This window comes from Mytilus californianus, unplaced genomic scaffold (assembly GCF_021869535.1).
Source record: "Mytilus californianus isolate M0D057914Y unplaced genomic scaffold, xbMytCali1.0.p SCAF_8, whole genome shotgun sequence".
Classification (NCBI taxonomy): Eukaryota; Metazoa; Mollusca; class Bivalvia; order Mytilida; family Mytilidae; genus Mytilus; species Mytilus californianus.
Window position 1 is genome coordinate 84756704 of NW_026262734.1, and position 16446 is coordinate 84773149.

The 16446-nt window shown below is 32.0% G+C and overlaps 1 protein-coding gene across 1 annotated transcript; it reads right to left on the minus strand.

Annotated features, from left to right (window-relative positions):
* Nucleotides 1-2936: 2936 nt before the first annotated feature.
* LOC127711989 (S-adenosyl-L-methionine-dependent tRNA 4-demethylwyosine synthase TYW1-like) lies at nt 2937-8814 on the minus strand. The gene is given in 5 exon segments (XM_052218149.1): nt 2937-3169; nt 5900-6067; nt 6863-7109; nt 7680-7857; nt 8724-8814. Coding segments are annotated over 5 exon segments (867 nt in total). The 5' UTR covers nt 8794-8814; the 3' UTR covers nt 2937-2965.
* Between the last annotated feature and the right edge of the window lie 7632 nt (nt 8815-16446).

Consider the following 16446-nt stretch of genomic DNA (forward strand, 5'->3'; position numbering starts at 1 on the left):
AACTAACAAGTAATACATGAACAAATGGAAAAAAAGTAAAATAATTAAAGTACTGAACTCCAAAGAAAATTCAAAATGGAAAGTATCTTATCAAATGGCAAAATCAAAAGCTCAAACACATCAAACGAATGGAAAACGACTGTCATTTTCCTGACTTGATACAGGCTTTCCTTATGTAGAAAAGGGTTCATTAAACCTGACGAAGCCTTTGTATTCAAGCTGTACAAAATCTCTCATATTCATTAAGAAGAGCGTTTAATTGTTCAGTTTATCTTAATATGCTTAAAGAGAAACGGGTAAATGTAACAAAATAATTGCCCAACTACAATAAAATGCTTAGTCGAGTGCAGCTTGCTACAACCGCAGAGGCCAAACCCTGAACAGTTGGGGGAAGTTTGGACACAATATTCTCTGAATTTGGATTGTAATCAAATTTTTTACATAAAAATTAAATAAATGTGGTCAAAGATCTTAAAAAATTGAAATGGGACATTTAATTTACCTAGTATGGTTTGATATCCTATTATCCAAAAACACCAAAAATTTAATTTTAGTTGAAATTAGACAAAGTTTAATTTTGGCTCCTTCCAACCTAAATATGGACTAATTTGAAAACAGAGCCCAAAATAAAAAAAGTTAAAAGCAAAATCAGATTCAGCATATCATAGAGCTGCAATAATTCAAATTTGGATGAAATCAAACAAAGTTTAATTTTGGACCTTTTGAGCCTCAATGTAGACAAATATTAATAAACAGACGCGCCATGAGCGCATGATACACCCATCATGTTTTCTAAGAATAAAGTTAAATAACTTCTCCATGTCATATCAGAAATTTATGAAAAACTAAAAAGAGGTTATCTTAATAGATACAAACCAGGCACCAAAGTTTAATGAAAACTGCTCAAAGCACTTTAAAGGTATTGTCCTAAAACTGGAAAATCCCCCTTTTTTTAATGAATAAAACCCCATAACTCGGAAACGTAACATCCAAAATTTCTAAAAATGAAAAGGTAGCTAGCATCAATGAATATAAACAATTCACTTAAGTTTCATGAGAACTGCTGAAAGCATTTTTGAGTTATTGTCCGAAAACTAGAAAATCCCCCTTTTTTAATGAATAAAACCCCATAACTCGGAAACGTAAAATCTAAAATTTATAAAAATCGAAAGGGAGCTCATGTCGATAGATAAAAACAATTGACCAAAGTTTATTGCAAATTGGAGAAAGCCTTTTTGAGTTATTGTCCGAAAACTGGAATACCCCCCTTTTTTGAATGAATAAAACCCCGTTTCTCGGAAACGTAAAATCTAAAATTTATGAAAAACGAAAGGGAGCTCACGTCAATAGATATATACAATTCACAAATTTGGTAAAGCATTTTTGAGTTAATGTCCGACATGTTGACGACGGACGGACAGATGGACGGACGGACAGACGGACAACGGTCTACCGTAAACGGGCGTATAAAAATGGGGCACAATATTCAAAAAAATTAGAATAATAATAATTAAAGACTTTCAATTAATCCCATTAAAATTGGTTAAAAGATTTGTATTTCTTTTCAATTGAAGATTTCTTGCTTTTGTGTGTTACTGCGCAATACAATACTTAATCTGTTATATATAATAATTTACACACTGTGTTTGGTGTGTATCTCCTGCCATATCAGTATTTGTTTCTTTTATATATAATCAGAAATAATAAATGGAAAAATGGAAAAATTTGGGAAAATAAAAATCCCCCCCCCCCCGCCCCACCCAACCCCTACCCCCTAAACTTGTTTTGAAATTTTGAAGATTATTTTCTTTAAGGCAAAATTTCAGAGAGTTCCATAATCTGTAACACAAGTTATTTTCTGAAAACTAATAACATACTTATTTTTGGCTCCTTTTTTTTTTTACCCTTATTCATAAAGTTTGAGGCAATTACCACCAAACTCAATCCCAGCCTTTTTGTAATGAATAAAACACTATAACTCGGAAACGTAAAATACAAAATTTATAAAAAACGAAAGGGAGCTCACATCAATAGATATAAACAATTCACCAAAGTTTTATGCAAATTGGTTAAAGCATTTTTGAGTTATTGTCCGACATGTTGACGACGGACAGACGGACGGACAACGGTTTACTATAATACGTCCCGTAAACGGCTGTATAAAAATGCTTGGTTTTGGCCCCTAATTCCTATGTTCATACCACAACCCCCAAAATCGATCCTAACCTTCCTTTTGTGGTATTGAACCTTCTGGTAAAATTTCATAGAGATCCATTCACTTAAACTAAAGTTATTGTCCGGAAACCAAATGTGTCTTTGGACGCCTACGTCATTGACGAAGAGACAACAACATGATCACATTATACAAATGCAAATTTTTTGCAGTCGTATAAAATCGTAGAAAAGACAGATAAAACTATTAGTTTGTGAAACACCTGTTTCATAAATAATCGTCATGTTAGTTTGATATAAAACATAAATGACGAAGAATATGTGATGAATACATATGATTTATTATGGTGATATAGGTTATTATGAAGGGGTTTATTGACATGTTCACCTGAACTTCTCATTCATACACAAACTGAAAATAAAGGTCCATTGCAAATAATTTTTGTGATTAAGAGACAGATTTTACACATAATTTAATTTCATAAGATTAGCCTTGATTACTTATAGTTCAAAATCAAATACACATATCCAGTAATAAAAGATTTCATCAACACTTATAAAACTTTCACCTGTGTAGGAATTTATACTTTTGAGGTCATCTAACAGATTTATACATGTATAACCTTTTGATTACCCATCACTCTCCAATGAAATAACCCTAACAAACAACATTCGAATTATCATTCAATAATCCTTGATAAGTTTATGCTTCATATTTTAATATCCTTTATAACAATATCATTATAATAATAAAATCACAACAGGTATAAAACATATGCAAATATCAGCATCCTCAAACATCTTTCTGTTTTTTCCTGAAGAATGTGGTCTCCACAGGGTCAAAGCCTTGTTCCTTTGCTCCAAACACAGCCCATGATGGAGTCTTAGCCATATTATCTTCAGCAGAGAATGTCTTTTGTGATTCATTAAAGCCCTTAACTAACTGATGAAATTTGGGGTAGTCTATCCACATCCACCATTCACCATCCACTTTAAACTGTAAAAATTTGATTGGACTTTGATATACTTAACAATCAAGTTTGATGCAAACTTTGAAATTTCTTTTTGATTATATTAACAACTAGAAAAACCCATGCTTGAAGACCACTTTAAATGTTTATGGTGATACACATCTTTGGTTCGTGTTTCTCAAACTGTTTTTATGCAATGATGCATTATGTTGATAGTTTTGATTAGTTTGTCAGTTCTTCTTCCATAGGAGTTTGAATGTCCAATTTGTAGCTTCTGTCTAGGTGTTACACAGGTGCTCCAAGAACTGAGGAAATATCTCAGAGAAGAAGAAAACAACCTAGAACACTGATGATCAAAACATTTCTCAGTGGTGATAGTTTGTAGTATTTCTTTTTTTTTTAGAAAGTGCGAGTCAAGTTCTGTTTCTGTAATATGGGTACTCCAAGAACGGAGGAAGTAACTAAGTGAAGACAATCTAGAACTCTCTGGTGATTTAAAACATTTCTTCAGTGGTGCAAGATTTTAGTTTTTTTTTTCGAGTGTTGTGATGTTCTGTCTCTGTGTGACACGGGTGCCTTGGGGAAAGGAGGGATTTACTTAGAGAAGAAGAAAACAATCTAATGATTAAACACATTTCTTCAAGTTTGTTATATATCTTCTTTTTTGACTGGTGTGAGTTTGATAAAGTGATGCCAATTGTAATAAAATGCTTCGCTGAGCACAGCCTGATACGACCACAGAGGTCAAACCCTGAACAGTTGGGGCAAATTTGGACACCATATTCAAGCTTGATACTGTCTGAATTTGGATTGTGATCAAATTTGTGACATAATATAGGTTTCTGACATAAAATAAATGTGGTCAAAGATCTTAAAAATATATTGCGCATTACTGTGAAATTGAAGATTTCTTCTTGAAACTTAAAAAAAAAATTTGAAGAAAAAAAAAATATGAACCCTTGAAAAAAATTGGGAAAAAAAATCCCCCCCCCCACTTTTTGAACCCCCTCCCTCTTGGAGATATTACCCCCAAACTCAATCATAGCCTTCCCTTTGTAGTATGGAACCTTGTAGTACAATCTTAGGGAGATCCATACACTTAAACACAAGTTATTGTCTGGAAACTAGAAAAATGCTTGTTTTTGGCTCCTTTTTGCCCCTATTTCCTGCATGATTAGGGCAATTACCCCCAAACTCAATCCCAGCCTTCCATTTGTGATATGGAACATTGTGGTATAATGTCAGAGAGATCCATACACTAACACACAAGTTATTGTCCGGAAACTACAAAAATGCTTGTTTTTTACCCCTTATTCCTAAACTATTGGTACCATAACCCCCAAAACCAAACCCAACTTTCCTTTTGTGGTATTGAACCTTCTTATAAAATTTCATAGAGATCCATTCACTTGAACTAAAGTTATTGTCCGGAAACCAAATGTGTCTTCGGACGACGATGACGACGACGACGACATCATAGCATTATATGAAACCATTAAAATGTTTGCGGTTGTATAATAATTAGTGAGAGTGTTTGAGTGGTGCGAGTTGGCTGTGTGCCAAGTCGTCATAAAATCAAGACAAATTGAATACAAAACCATTTCCCCCTGCATACAAAACGTAGACGGTAAGAAACCAGGTACGGAACTTTATTTGGGTTTAATTAATTAGGCTACGCTAATTAATGCAATTGCTATATGAAGTTATAAAGTTCATTACATACACTTCCTATTTATTAGTATATAATACTTCAGACAATCATCGGCTCGGAGACAAATCGGCTAAAATATTTTGGTCTACAAATTTAATAGTATAATTAGCACATAAAGCTCAAAAATATGTAACCTTGTTCTAAAACATGCGTGATTTGATATCCATGTGTATTGAATAAGGTACACTAGTAACCATAAAAAATATGGACAGCCACAAATAATATAAATATTAGTACACCAAAAGTTCTATGACTGTGTATATGTAAGCACTGGTTAATGGACAGTTGGCTTGTCCAGGGACTGATTGTCCACCAGTAGCAATGATTTTTCTTATCAATTTTATTCACATGCAGCAAAAGATTACAATATATTCATGATATTGTATCCAGTTATATGAGCGTTTCAATATTTATTTATTTACTCATCATTGATGTTTGTAATTTAAACGTTGTGAATTATGTAGCTACCTGTCAATTGTGAATTGTATAGCTACTGTAAATTCAGAAATTATTGCATGCATTTATTATTGTGAAAAAAGGACAAGAATGCGATTCTAATTATTGCGTTTTCAGAAAAATCGACTTACAGATCTATGTTTTAGTTATCAAAATGTGAGTTCTTATCATTGCGATACTCACCTAGTCGCATTATTAGCATTAATATAAGCCTTGCAATAATTTCTGAATGAAAAGTACCTGTTAATTGTTGAAAACTGTATGCTGAGATGTTCATGATGTTGATGTTGTATTTTTTCTTATTATTGTTGGATCGAAAGTTGGGTATTTTTCTATGTATATGTTTTGGTATTCTTGAAATCTATCCAACATATCTTCTTAATAAATCGTTACATGAATTCATCATTTCAGATCATTAATAAAACTAACACTGCTGTTTATAGCATTTGACATTATTTTACTATGTTGAAAAACAATTAATTTTCTTTAAAATATTTTCTACTGTGATGCAAACAATTTCACTTGAAAACAGAGGATTCATTTTAATGTTAGACAAACTTGAAATTTAAGATTCCAAATAAAAACAAACCTTAGTATTAGCAATAAGTATACAGTTGGAATGTTCATGCTCAGAAGCTATCTCGTATTCATCCAATCTATCTGTGAGCTGTTTGACAAAATGTACTACTTCCTCATGCCAGGGGACATTTTGCATGGTCAAGCTAGAGGCTTTGGATTCTCGACAGTAAGTTACACCCTGTAAAAAATACAAAAATGCCTAATTTAGAGGTGGTGGTTCACGAAGTAACTATCAACATTAAAGACAGTCTACTTTCAATTTTAGTGTGCTTCATTGAAGTGCATGAATAATTATTTACCCCTCTTTTGTTTTAAATCTATTTAATTTAAAGAAATTTAAGTCACTATGTAGGTCAGACTAATTATAAAAATATAACTGCATAATCTATACATGCAATCAAAAGAACCTAAAGTATCATATGTTTCGCAAACATTAAGAAAAGAATACTTTTAAATGATCTACAAGGTAAGAGGTTTGACCTAAAACCCACCTATTTTTTCTGTATCAATGATTACTACTACAATTTTTTTTAAATACTTAAATCAAATTTACTCTTTATCTATAAATTGGACATGACACAATGATTGATTGATTCATTCATTAGTGTTTAACAACACTTTCAGTATACGTACTAATGGCTTTTTCATGGCAGTCAGTTTTAATTGGTGGAGAGCACCACGACCATCAGCAGGAATTAAACTGACAATCCTTGTCAATTATGATTGTAGTTGAGGACCCCTGCCACATGTGTGGTTCTAACTCATAACCTCACTGTTATCAGGCTGGTGATAGAGTAGTTGAACTACTTAGAACACTCTGCCACCGAGGCAAAGACATGATATAATTAATGATTTTGCTTATTTTCTTACATTTGAAAGACAACAGCACCCTAACATAATCTTTTTTAAACAAGTTCAGAGTGGTTATAAATTTTCTTTGTCATACAGTGTTGCAACTCCCACTAATATTTACCTTAATTTCTATAAAATCTGGTTTTCCAAGTGACACTAATTCAGCATAATTATCGAGTTCATCAGTATTCCATGCTTTTACTAATGTTAATCTTTATACAGTTCTTTGACGTTTAGCACTTAAAGCTTTTAAACTGTCTATAAACTTTTCCCAGAAGTCTTTGAATAATGGACGATATATTTTTTTTAAACTTTCTTTTGTACTGGCATCAATACTGTCATATAACTGTGTAACGGGAACCAGATTGCTGAAACAAGATTTACAGAATTAAGAGTGATAATCTATCTACATAAAAAATTAAATGTGAAATATTTTAGTATAACTAAACTGCATTAAACTTAAGTTAATTTCAATAAGTGAGTCAAATTTGTAATTTTGTAGTCTTTATCGTTTATAACCATTTAGTTGGCTTTCATGCTCTCTCACTTTATAATTGATATGAATGTATTCAATGTACTGTGGATTTATTTTTCTTTGTTGAATGCCAATTTGTGTGGGTTTCATGGGTACAACTGAACCACCAACTCAAATGATCAACGAATTACAAATTGTCTATAGGCTCTGTATGCAGAGTGGCAAAATCATGAAATCAAATATCCACGAAAAGTAAGTTTTCCCCAACCCACGAAAATTGATACCCACGAAAATAAATTAATCCACAGTATCCCAAAACATATGAGAACAAAAAAGTTTGAATATTTCTCAAAAGTATTCTTGATAGTGTTGAATTCTTTGAAAAGTAACCCATGTAAAGCATGTAAAAAAATATTTATGCTGACAGTAAATTTTGTAGCAAAACATTTTTCCCATTCCATACTTTATTGCATCAGGAAATTGTGCATTAGTAACTAAGAAGGATGAGATGCCTTTTCCATGAAGTAGTTCTATGAATCTGTTGATTTCTGGGTACATGATAGGTTCACCTACTAAGGACAAGGCACAGTATTGAGGTTCTTAACCTTCTGCAAATCTTTCTGGTTTTACTCCAGGGACACCTGTATTTACAAAGCATAACACATTACTATGAAGTATTCAAAATATTACATGTTTTTAAAATTTTTTGTTTTAGAATTATGGTCAATTAGTGATACAGGGTGTACAAACTGAGTATTCATTATTATTCGTTGGATGTCAATTCTCATGGGTTTTGTTGGTACAGGTGAACTACGAATTCAAATGTTCAACGAAGTACAAAATGGCTATAGGCTTTGTCATCACAGATTGGCAAAAATAACAAAATCAATTATCCACAATATTTCCTCAGTCCACAAAAATTGATACCCATGAAAATAAATGAATTCACAGTATACAATTATCTCCCTTAACAAAGTAAAAGAGGGAAATGAAGATTTGTTTACCCAAGAAAATTCATATTTCTCTGTGGTTTTAGCATTAGGGAAATATATTACCTGCTCCTTGTCATAGACTGTTACTTGTGGAATGCTATGCTAACAAACTTATGATACTGATTCTAATGTGCAATAACAGTTTTGGGAAGAAAAATTTATAAAGCATTTTTAAGCTAGAAAATCAAATAGATCTAAACATGAAAGTCAAAACCATCTGATGTAAATTGTGGCTGAGAAAATTGGAACTGCAAGCAATTTCAAGGACAAAACATAATGACCATTTTAGAATATCAATAATAGTCTTGAATTCTGGAACATTTAATTATAAAAACACCTGGGGCCGATCCAGGAATTTTGAAAAGTGGGGCATAATTTGGAAATTGACAGAAATATGGTCTATTTTCGATCAAAGTGTGGGGGAATGAGGTGTACATCTTCTACCAACCAACCCACCTTCCCCCTTTAAATACGTCATTGAAGACTTCACTTCACTCCATGTAACATGTACTGACCTTTGAACTGTTTGATTAAGCCCACATGGTTATCTAGAGCTCCTTGGAAAACAGTATTTGGATCGTCCATCTTCCATCTCCATTCTGTACCTACAGGGTTAGTGTGATGCCTGAAAAAGAATAGACAAAATAAAGAAATCAACATGCATTCCATCATTCTGTTAAAATTACATTAGATGTATATTTCATTATAATACTATTTTGATTGCCTAACATCAATCTCGCGTCATTCTGAAATTAACATTCATTTCAAAATGAATTTTAACATTCAAGATGACACACGTTTCCACAACAAAGTGCACAGGTAAATAAAAGAAAAAACTTGATTGTAATCGTGTTTTCATGATCATAGCGAAAAAATGTAATTATAATTATTGAATGATTCTTTTAGTAATTTCATAGGGTTGTTAAAGAGTCCGCTTCTGCGCTTCATACAAAATGTACTTCGTTCAACGCTTTTACACCCCAATGAATTTACAAAAAGAAGCATTCAATTCTTAAATAAAAAATTTAAAAACAATAAATTTTGATCTACAAACCTGATTCACATGTTTAACATGTTTATTTGTACAAAAGTGTTATCCAATATCAACGACAGGGTAGAATTCTCTGTTTAATCAAGTATCATATGTCTGAGATAAACAAGTTTATATGTGAGTTATTGCTCACTTATGATAGTCTCACTATAAGTATTCGGTAAACAGATAGTTGATAAGCAATGGATGTGAAGTTGCATCACAGGATAAAGCATGCTAATAGAAAGCTCTGATTAGTAGGTCAAGAGAAAATTGTGAAGGAGAGACTGGGGTTTACCAGAATACCCCCACCCTTTGAAGTGGGGGTATAAAACTAGTCTCCTTATTGATTTCATGTTATATTTTAGATTTAGAAAACTATTATATTTCTTTCCTAACCTTCTTGTATCTTTTTAAATCTTACAAAATAAAATACATAAAAAGGATAATTAGAATTACTCAAAATATTGGACAGTACAACAGACCACGTCAACTATATATAAACAATACCCTACTACCCTGAAAAGTATACACACATTCAAGAGGGAACACCAAACCAAAACAATTGCAGTATTTAATATCATCAATAATAGTGGATTATGCAAATTTCAATGGTTGTTCCTTCATAGCAATGGAAACCAGGGTAACACAACATATAACCCCTTTTGGGCTTTTTTGTCTGAAGCAATTTTCTGTTTTGTTAGTCCATCGAAATCAGAAAATTGCTCTGAAAAACAGAATCTGCAAAGGGATTACAATACATATAAATCAGAGCGGATACAAAAACAATCTAGGAAAGCATATAGAAATCTCGAAACAATAGCTGTGTTACTAGAACTGTGAGTGATCTTACAAAAGGTTACAACCTGGGCCGAAATACTAATAGTATATTGAGGAATGTAATTTTGATTATCTCTCCTTCAACATGTTGGACAGGGATTATATTCTTATGATTAAATAGTGTTAAACAACTGTGTGAAGTTTCAAAATTATACGTCAATGCTTTTAGGAGGAGTTGAGTACAAGATAAGACACAATGACAGATAGATGTTTTAATGCTACATTAGACATGATTGCCATTTAAAAATATCACTCTTCCAAAACACCTCAGCCAACAGCCTTCCCTTTTTTATGACATTAGCCCCATTTGGTAACTGTTAGTCCCAGTTTAATGCTACACCTACCTCCAACAAAGACACATGCATTTGCACATGCCTGACTGGTAGTAGTTCCCATACATATGTGACTCTCTATACCATAAAAAGCATGTTTGTAACAACCTCCTTTTCCTCTCAACATGAACTGAAAGCATTGAAACAATATAGGTTTAAATTGTTGGTCAAAATCTACCTTTAAAATATCACTTTAGCCAATCATCTTTCTGATAAGAATCCCAGTTTTTGCTTTGGTCTTTGCAAATAACTTACAAGATGAAAAGCTATTCTAGTTTGTGAATGAGAATTTTTTTATTGTCTTATTCTTTGCGGCATTGGAATGAGATATTCATTTTTTATATTAAATTTTTACATGATAATTTAATTTGTACTTTAATTATGTTAATTTCACCGTATTTTGCCTAAAAATGATCTCTTACTTGTGAAAATAGCAATCCAAATGCTTGCAAGTATTGAGGGAAAGAATTACTTTCAGGAAACAGGTTTAGACAATATTTCGAATTGGATTTATCTACTTTTGTAAAAAACTGGAGGTAGAACATATAGATTCATATTTTATGCAATATTTCTGCAGCTTATGTTTTTATTCATTCTGAGTTAACAAACCATGACTGAAGGTGCAAGGCCAAATAATCTTCATGCAAATAATATAAGCAAATGCTAATACAACTGCATACCAAATATCAATTCCGCCCGCACAACTATTACATGTACATCAGGACGAGAACATGTTTAAGGGATATGTTTACATGTTCATTATTGCCTTAAGTTTTTAATTTCAACAATTGCATTGCACTATACTGCACTATCACAATTACGCAGCAAAGGTGAAAAAAATCATAGATGGCACCATCTTAGATTTCAATTGATCAAACACCATTAGAGCTTTCGGATATTTTTTTTTTACTTTATTGGATATTTAAGTTTTGATTGGAAGAAACAAAATCATTGCTGCCAAACAAATCCTCTGAAACTACATGACTAATTGTTTTGAAAATTTAATGAAAACAAATCTTTCAAAAGCTTAATTTGTAGAATTTATCTTTTATTTTAGTAAATAAGGGGTTAATCTGTCGAATAAGGGATTTGTTCTCCTCTATACCTTCAAATTTAAATGGCAATTCAAATTTACAACCTTTCATCTTAGTTCACCAACTTTTCATTATCAACTATTTGATGTATTGTTGAATTTGTTCTTGTTCCCAATAGTCTTTCTTCATAACACAAACATACCATTAATACTAAATAATCTATTAACAAACAAAATTAGGGGCCTTGGTGGCCGAGTGGTCTAAGTAGTCAAACTAATGTACCACTAGCCTGTCAACACTGAGGTTGTGAGTTCGAATCTCGCACATGGCAGGTGCGCTCAACTCCAATCTTAATTGACTAGGATTGTCAGTTTTCCTACTGAAGGTTGATGCTTCTCTCCGGGCACTTCAGCTTCATACACCAATAAAATCTTACAGCCACGAAATAGCACAATAGTGCTGAAAGTGGCATGAAACACCAATCAATCATATTAATAAATCAATCTCCAACAAAATTCAATATTAAAACCATGTGCGACAACATGAAACAAATTGATCATAAACATGTATTTTGAATTTAGAATATAAACCAGTTTCAATAAAACTTAAAACCATTTACTTTCTGGATTATAATCAATTAAATCAAACTTATTACAACACTTTTTGTCAATATCAGCATGATTGGGTGAGTGTTTGAACCAAAACAAAATAAGTATTATTGACTTTATCTACTACACATGCAGTATTATTCCTGTTAACCAAATCGTATCTACTACACATGCAGTATTATTCCTGTTAACCAAATCGTATCTACTACACATGCAGTATTAATTCTGTTAACCAAATTTCTATTTAATTTGTTTGCTGTACTTATGACATATTAAGTAAAGCTTAGAAAACCAATGGCAGATATTAATTTAAGCTAAGAATATCAATGACAAGAGTTAATTAAAGCTAAGAATACCTATGACAAGATGTTAATTAAAGCTAAGAATACCAATGACAGATGTTAATTAAAGCTAAGAATACCAAAGACAAGATGTTAATTAAAGCTAAGAATGCCAATGACAGATGTTAATTAACGCTAAGAATACCCATGACAAATGTTAAATAAAGCTAAGAATATCCATGATAGATGTTAATTAACATTGAAAATACCCATGACAGGTGTCAATTAAAGCTAAAGATACCCATTGCAGATGTTAATTAAAGCTAAAAATAGCCATGGCAGTTTTTAATTAAAGGGGAGAATAGCCATGACATGGTAATTAAAGCTGAGAAAACCCATGATAGATTTTAATTAAAGTTGTAAATACCTATGACAGATGTTAATTAAAGCTGTGAATACCTATGACAGATGTTAATTATCTCTAATGACTGTGATATATGCTGTTACTTGTTTATTGTCAAATATCTATTCTGCTATTAAAACATTATAATTTTTACTTTTATATTCTTATGCCAAGATTTGAATATAAGGCCATATGCATTTGATAAAAGATACCAGTTACTTAATCTGGTGCTTTGGATTGTTTTAAATTTTCAGTGAGATGAGTAACTTATTTAGCTCTGCATTAGACTTTGAGATAAAGTACGGTAGTGAAAAAGCTGTTCCTACGTGAAGATTGTAGAATTGTTAATTAGGGGCTGATTAAGAACTTTACAGGAGGAGTGGATATTTTTCTAGACTCAAAATTGCATAGTGTCCTTCGTATTGCTGACATGCTGTCTTATTGACAATTTCTCCATTATTCTTCTTTGTAGGAAACAATGAAATGTTATTTAAATTGTTTCTACTATTGCCTAGATAAACACCTTCCAACATTGATTGATACAACATACGTGCTACAGTACATTATTGAGGGTATGGATGGGGGGGCCCTTTTTATGTATTCTTTAATTTTTTGCTCATTATTCATTATCTTTTAAAATAATGGCTATTCTGTAATTACTTGATAACTGTATTCTGGACATTGTTCTTTTCTGTAATCAGTATATTTTTACCCAATTCTTTATTTCTTTGCAGTTATTCATTAAATATTAGCACCCCATTATTCTCTAGTCTATTCTTTATTTTTTTGTCAATTTTTCTCTCTTCTGTAATTAATTTTTTACCATTATTCTTTATTCTGTAAACCCCAGACACACCCTCATTATTTCAACCTAAAAAAATACGTTTGTTCAAGAATTTAGCAATACCATATGATACGATGAAACAAAACTATTAATAATTAAAAGTAACAACAATTCATAATTGACGTAGCATACTTTTTTAAAACTCTGAATAAAAGCCAGCATAAAATAAAATTCCTAAGAATGCTGAATCATCGTATCAAAAATCAATAGTTTTAAACGTCAATTTAGAATTCATTAACATTTGATCAATAAAGGTATAGTATAAAATATGAACTACGAGTGTTCTAAAATATGCATTTGGTCTCTTTTGAAGAGTTGTCTCATTGACAATGATACCACACCTTCTTTTTTATAGTCAATTCATAAACAATAAATAATGCTGCTAATACTTGATTGTTGTCTAAGGTTTGCCAACGGCTTGATTGTTACTGGTGAGTACGCTGACTTTTTAAACTTACCTTGAACAACAATTTCATTCTTAACTTATTACCTCAGAGGCGGAGTTAGGGGGCCCGGGCCCCCCTTTTGTGGGAAAAATTTGGTTGATTATTTAGATAACTGTTTATATAGCTCTTCAACTGTTTCGGTCCTTATACATTTTTGGCTTTCAAACATTCGGCATTGAGCGTTCCTGATGAAGATAAAGCCATAAAAGCGCTATGAACGCATGACATTCATCACATTATGATATCATATATATTACACATTTGCAAAACAAAAAATCATCAACACACGTCGCCATACAGTTTGAAAATGAAAAACAGTCAAAAGACAAACAATATACAAAACATAAAATAGAAACCTAAAGACTGAGCAACACAAGCCCACCCAAAGACCGGGGTTGATCTAAGGTGCTCCGGAAGAGAAGGCAGATCCTGCTCCATACGTGGCACCCGTCGGTTTACTCATATGAGTAGAAATCCGGTATTCAACTTTGTTATTGACTTGTTTGTCTAAAATTTTGATTTGAGCGCCACTGTTAATGACTCATCGGTGACGATGTTATCTCACAGTGTTGACGATACTCGGGTCTTGCTTGTAAATTAGAGACAATGTTTGTTGATAATTTTCTTAATGTCGATAAAAATATTCCATATGACAATTATGATAAACGATTGATATAACATAAAATGAAAATAAAAGTTAATCAGAATTAATTTGGTGCTTCCAATACGCTTTTCTTGACTTACTGTATCAGGAACGCTCAAACCCGGAAACATGAAAGCCAAGGAAAAATGTATACTTGAATACGAAATGAGCTTTATGACTAAAGAAGACAACAAAATAAACCAATTTTACCGACGTCGACTGACTTTATCTGAGGAAAAATCTAAGAAATGTATTTTATAATCCTGTCATTAAAGAGGAACTGACCATTTGGGCTAAGTGCTTAGTATTAAAGTTGCTTTTGTCAAATTTTACCCTACCGAGTATAACAATTTTCATATCTTTCAATTTTGTCATATAATTCATACATTGTTAGTTATTCCGATAACCCTTCTTTCAGAGTACAACGCAGGTCAGTAGATGACAAATCTCAAGTAATATGTTCTGCCCATGACTCATTTTCCATCTGTTTCGAGTTGTAGTATAAATCTCGTCTACCACCCTGGTCGATATTTTTGCGATATCTATTTATTCAATATATTGCTCAATCGGGTTTTGTCCTGTCTTTGAATATAATTGGTACAGCTTAATAAACAACATTAAATAAAACAAACAACCAATATGTACACCGCGTTTGAAATTCATATTGAGTAGAGCATTACTAAAGAATAAACCTCTATAATGCATGACACTTTGATATAATATTCAGATATACATATATGGTGTTTTACGTGTAATACTTATATCAAGTCTGATCTTTATCGTATATTTGTGTACAATTTGTTATTCTGTGGATCAAAGGAATATAGATATATCCAAACAGGAACTACTTTATAAATTGTTTTGCAAATTAGCAGCTATCTGCAATCCGGTACATTAAATATGAAGAAGTAGTGTAGTATAATCTTGCAGAAAATATATGAACAACCACATGACAAGACTCATATATTGTTTGTTACAACTAAGGCAGATATGAGCATTTACTGCGTGTTCATCATGACATCAGGGTTTTTTTGAAAGGTCGTACAGTCTGTACTCAAATTTATGACAATTTAAGATTTTTACTTTAAGATTTTACAAGATGCAAATTCTTTGATACTTAAGAATGTAATTCGAGGGTTTTAAAAGTTTTATTATAGGATTAAACGACTTTTTAAAGGAATTTATTGGTGTATAAACTCGACCAATTCACTCACAAACAAATAAAAGTCCGAAGGACTTTTATGATATGTTTGTGAGTGACTTGGTCCAGTTTATACACCAATAAATTCCTTTAAAAATGCGTTTAATCCTTATAATTCTTTAAAATTGGAGACAAGAAGTTTGATTTCTCCACTCGTAACTTCTATCACACGTAAATTGTAAATTTGTGGCATTGAGTTGACCTTTCGCATGAATATATTTACTTGGTTAACGCCAAAAATGTACTCGATGAAATTTGCTATCTGAAAAAATAAACTAAAAAAATATCTGATTTTCTTTTTGTTTTGTGTTTATTATTTAATTTGACGATGCACGCGAAATAAAACTAAATATTTCTTAACGTCGAGCCGGTTTTTTGTTATTATCGCCGCCATCTTGTTTACATTGGTTACAAAAAAATAGTTCTGTCAACGTCGTCTATCGAAAAATAAACAACGTCAAGATCAACTACCGGAAGCCCTCTCGACCAATCATATTAACGCATTTCCTAATATGCAAATCATATAAGAATTATTCTTTAATATTGACATATTATCTGCCTCAGTCCAGGCTATTG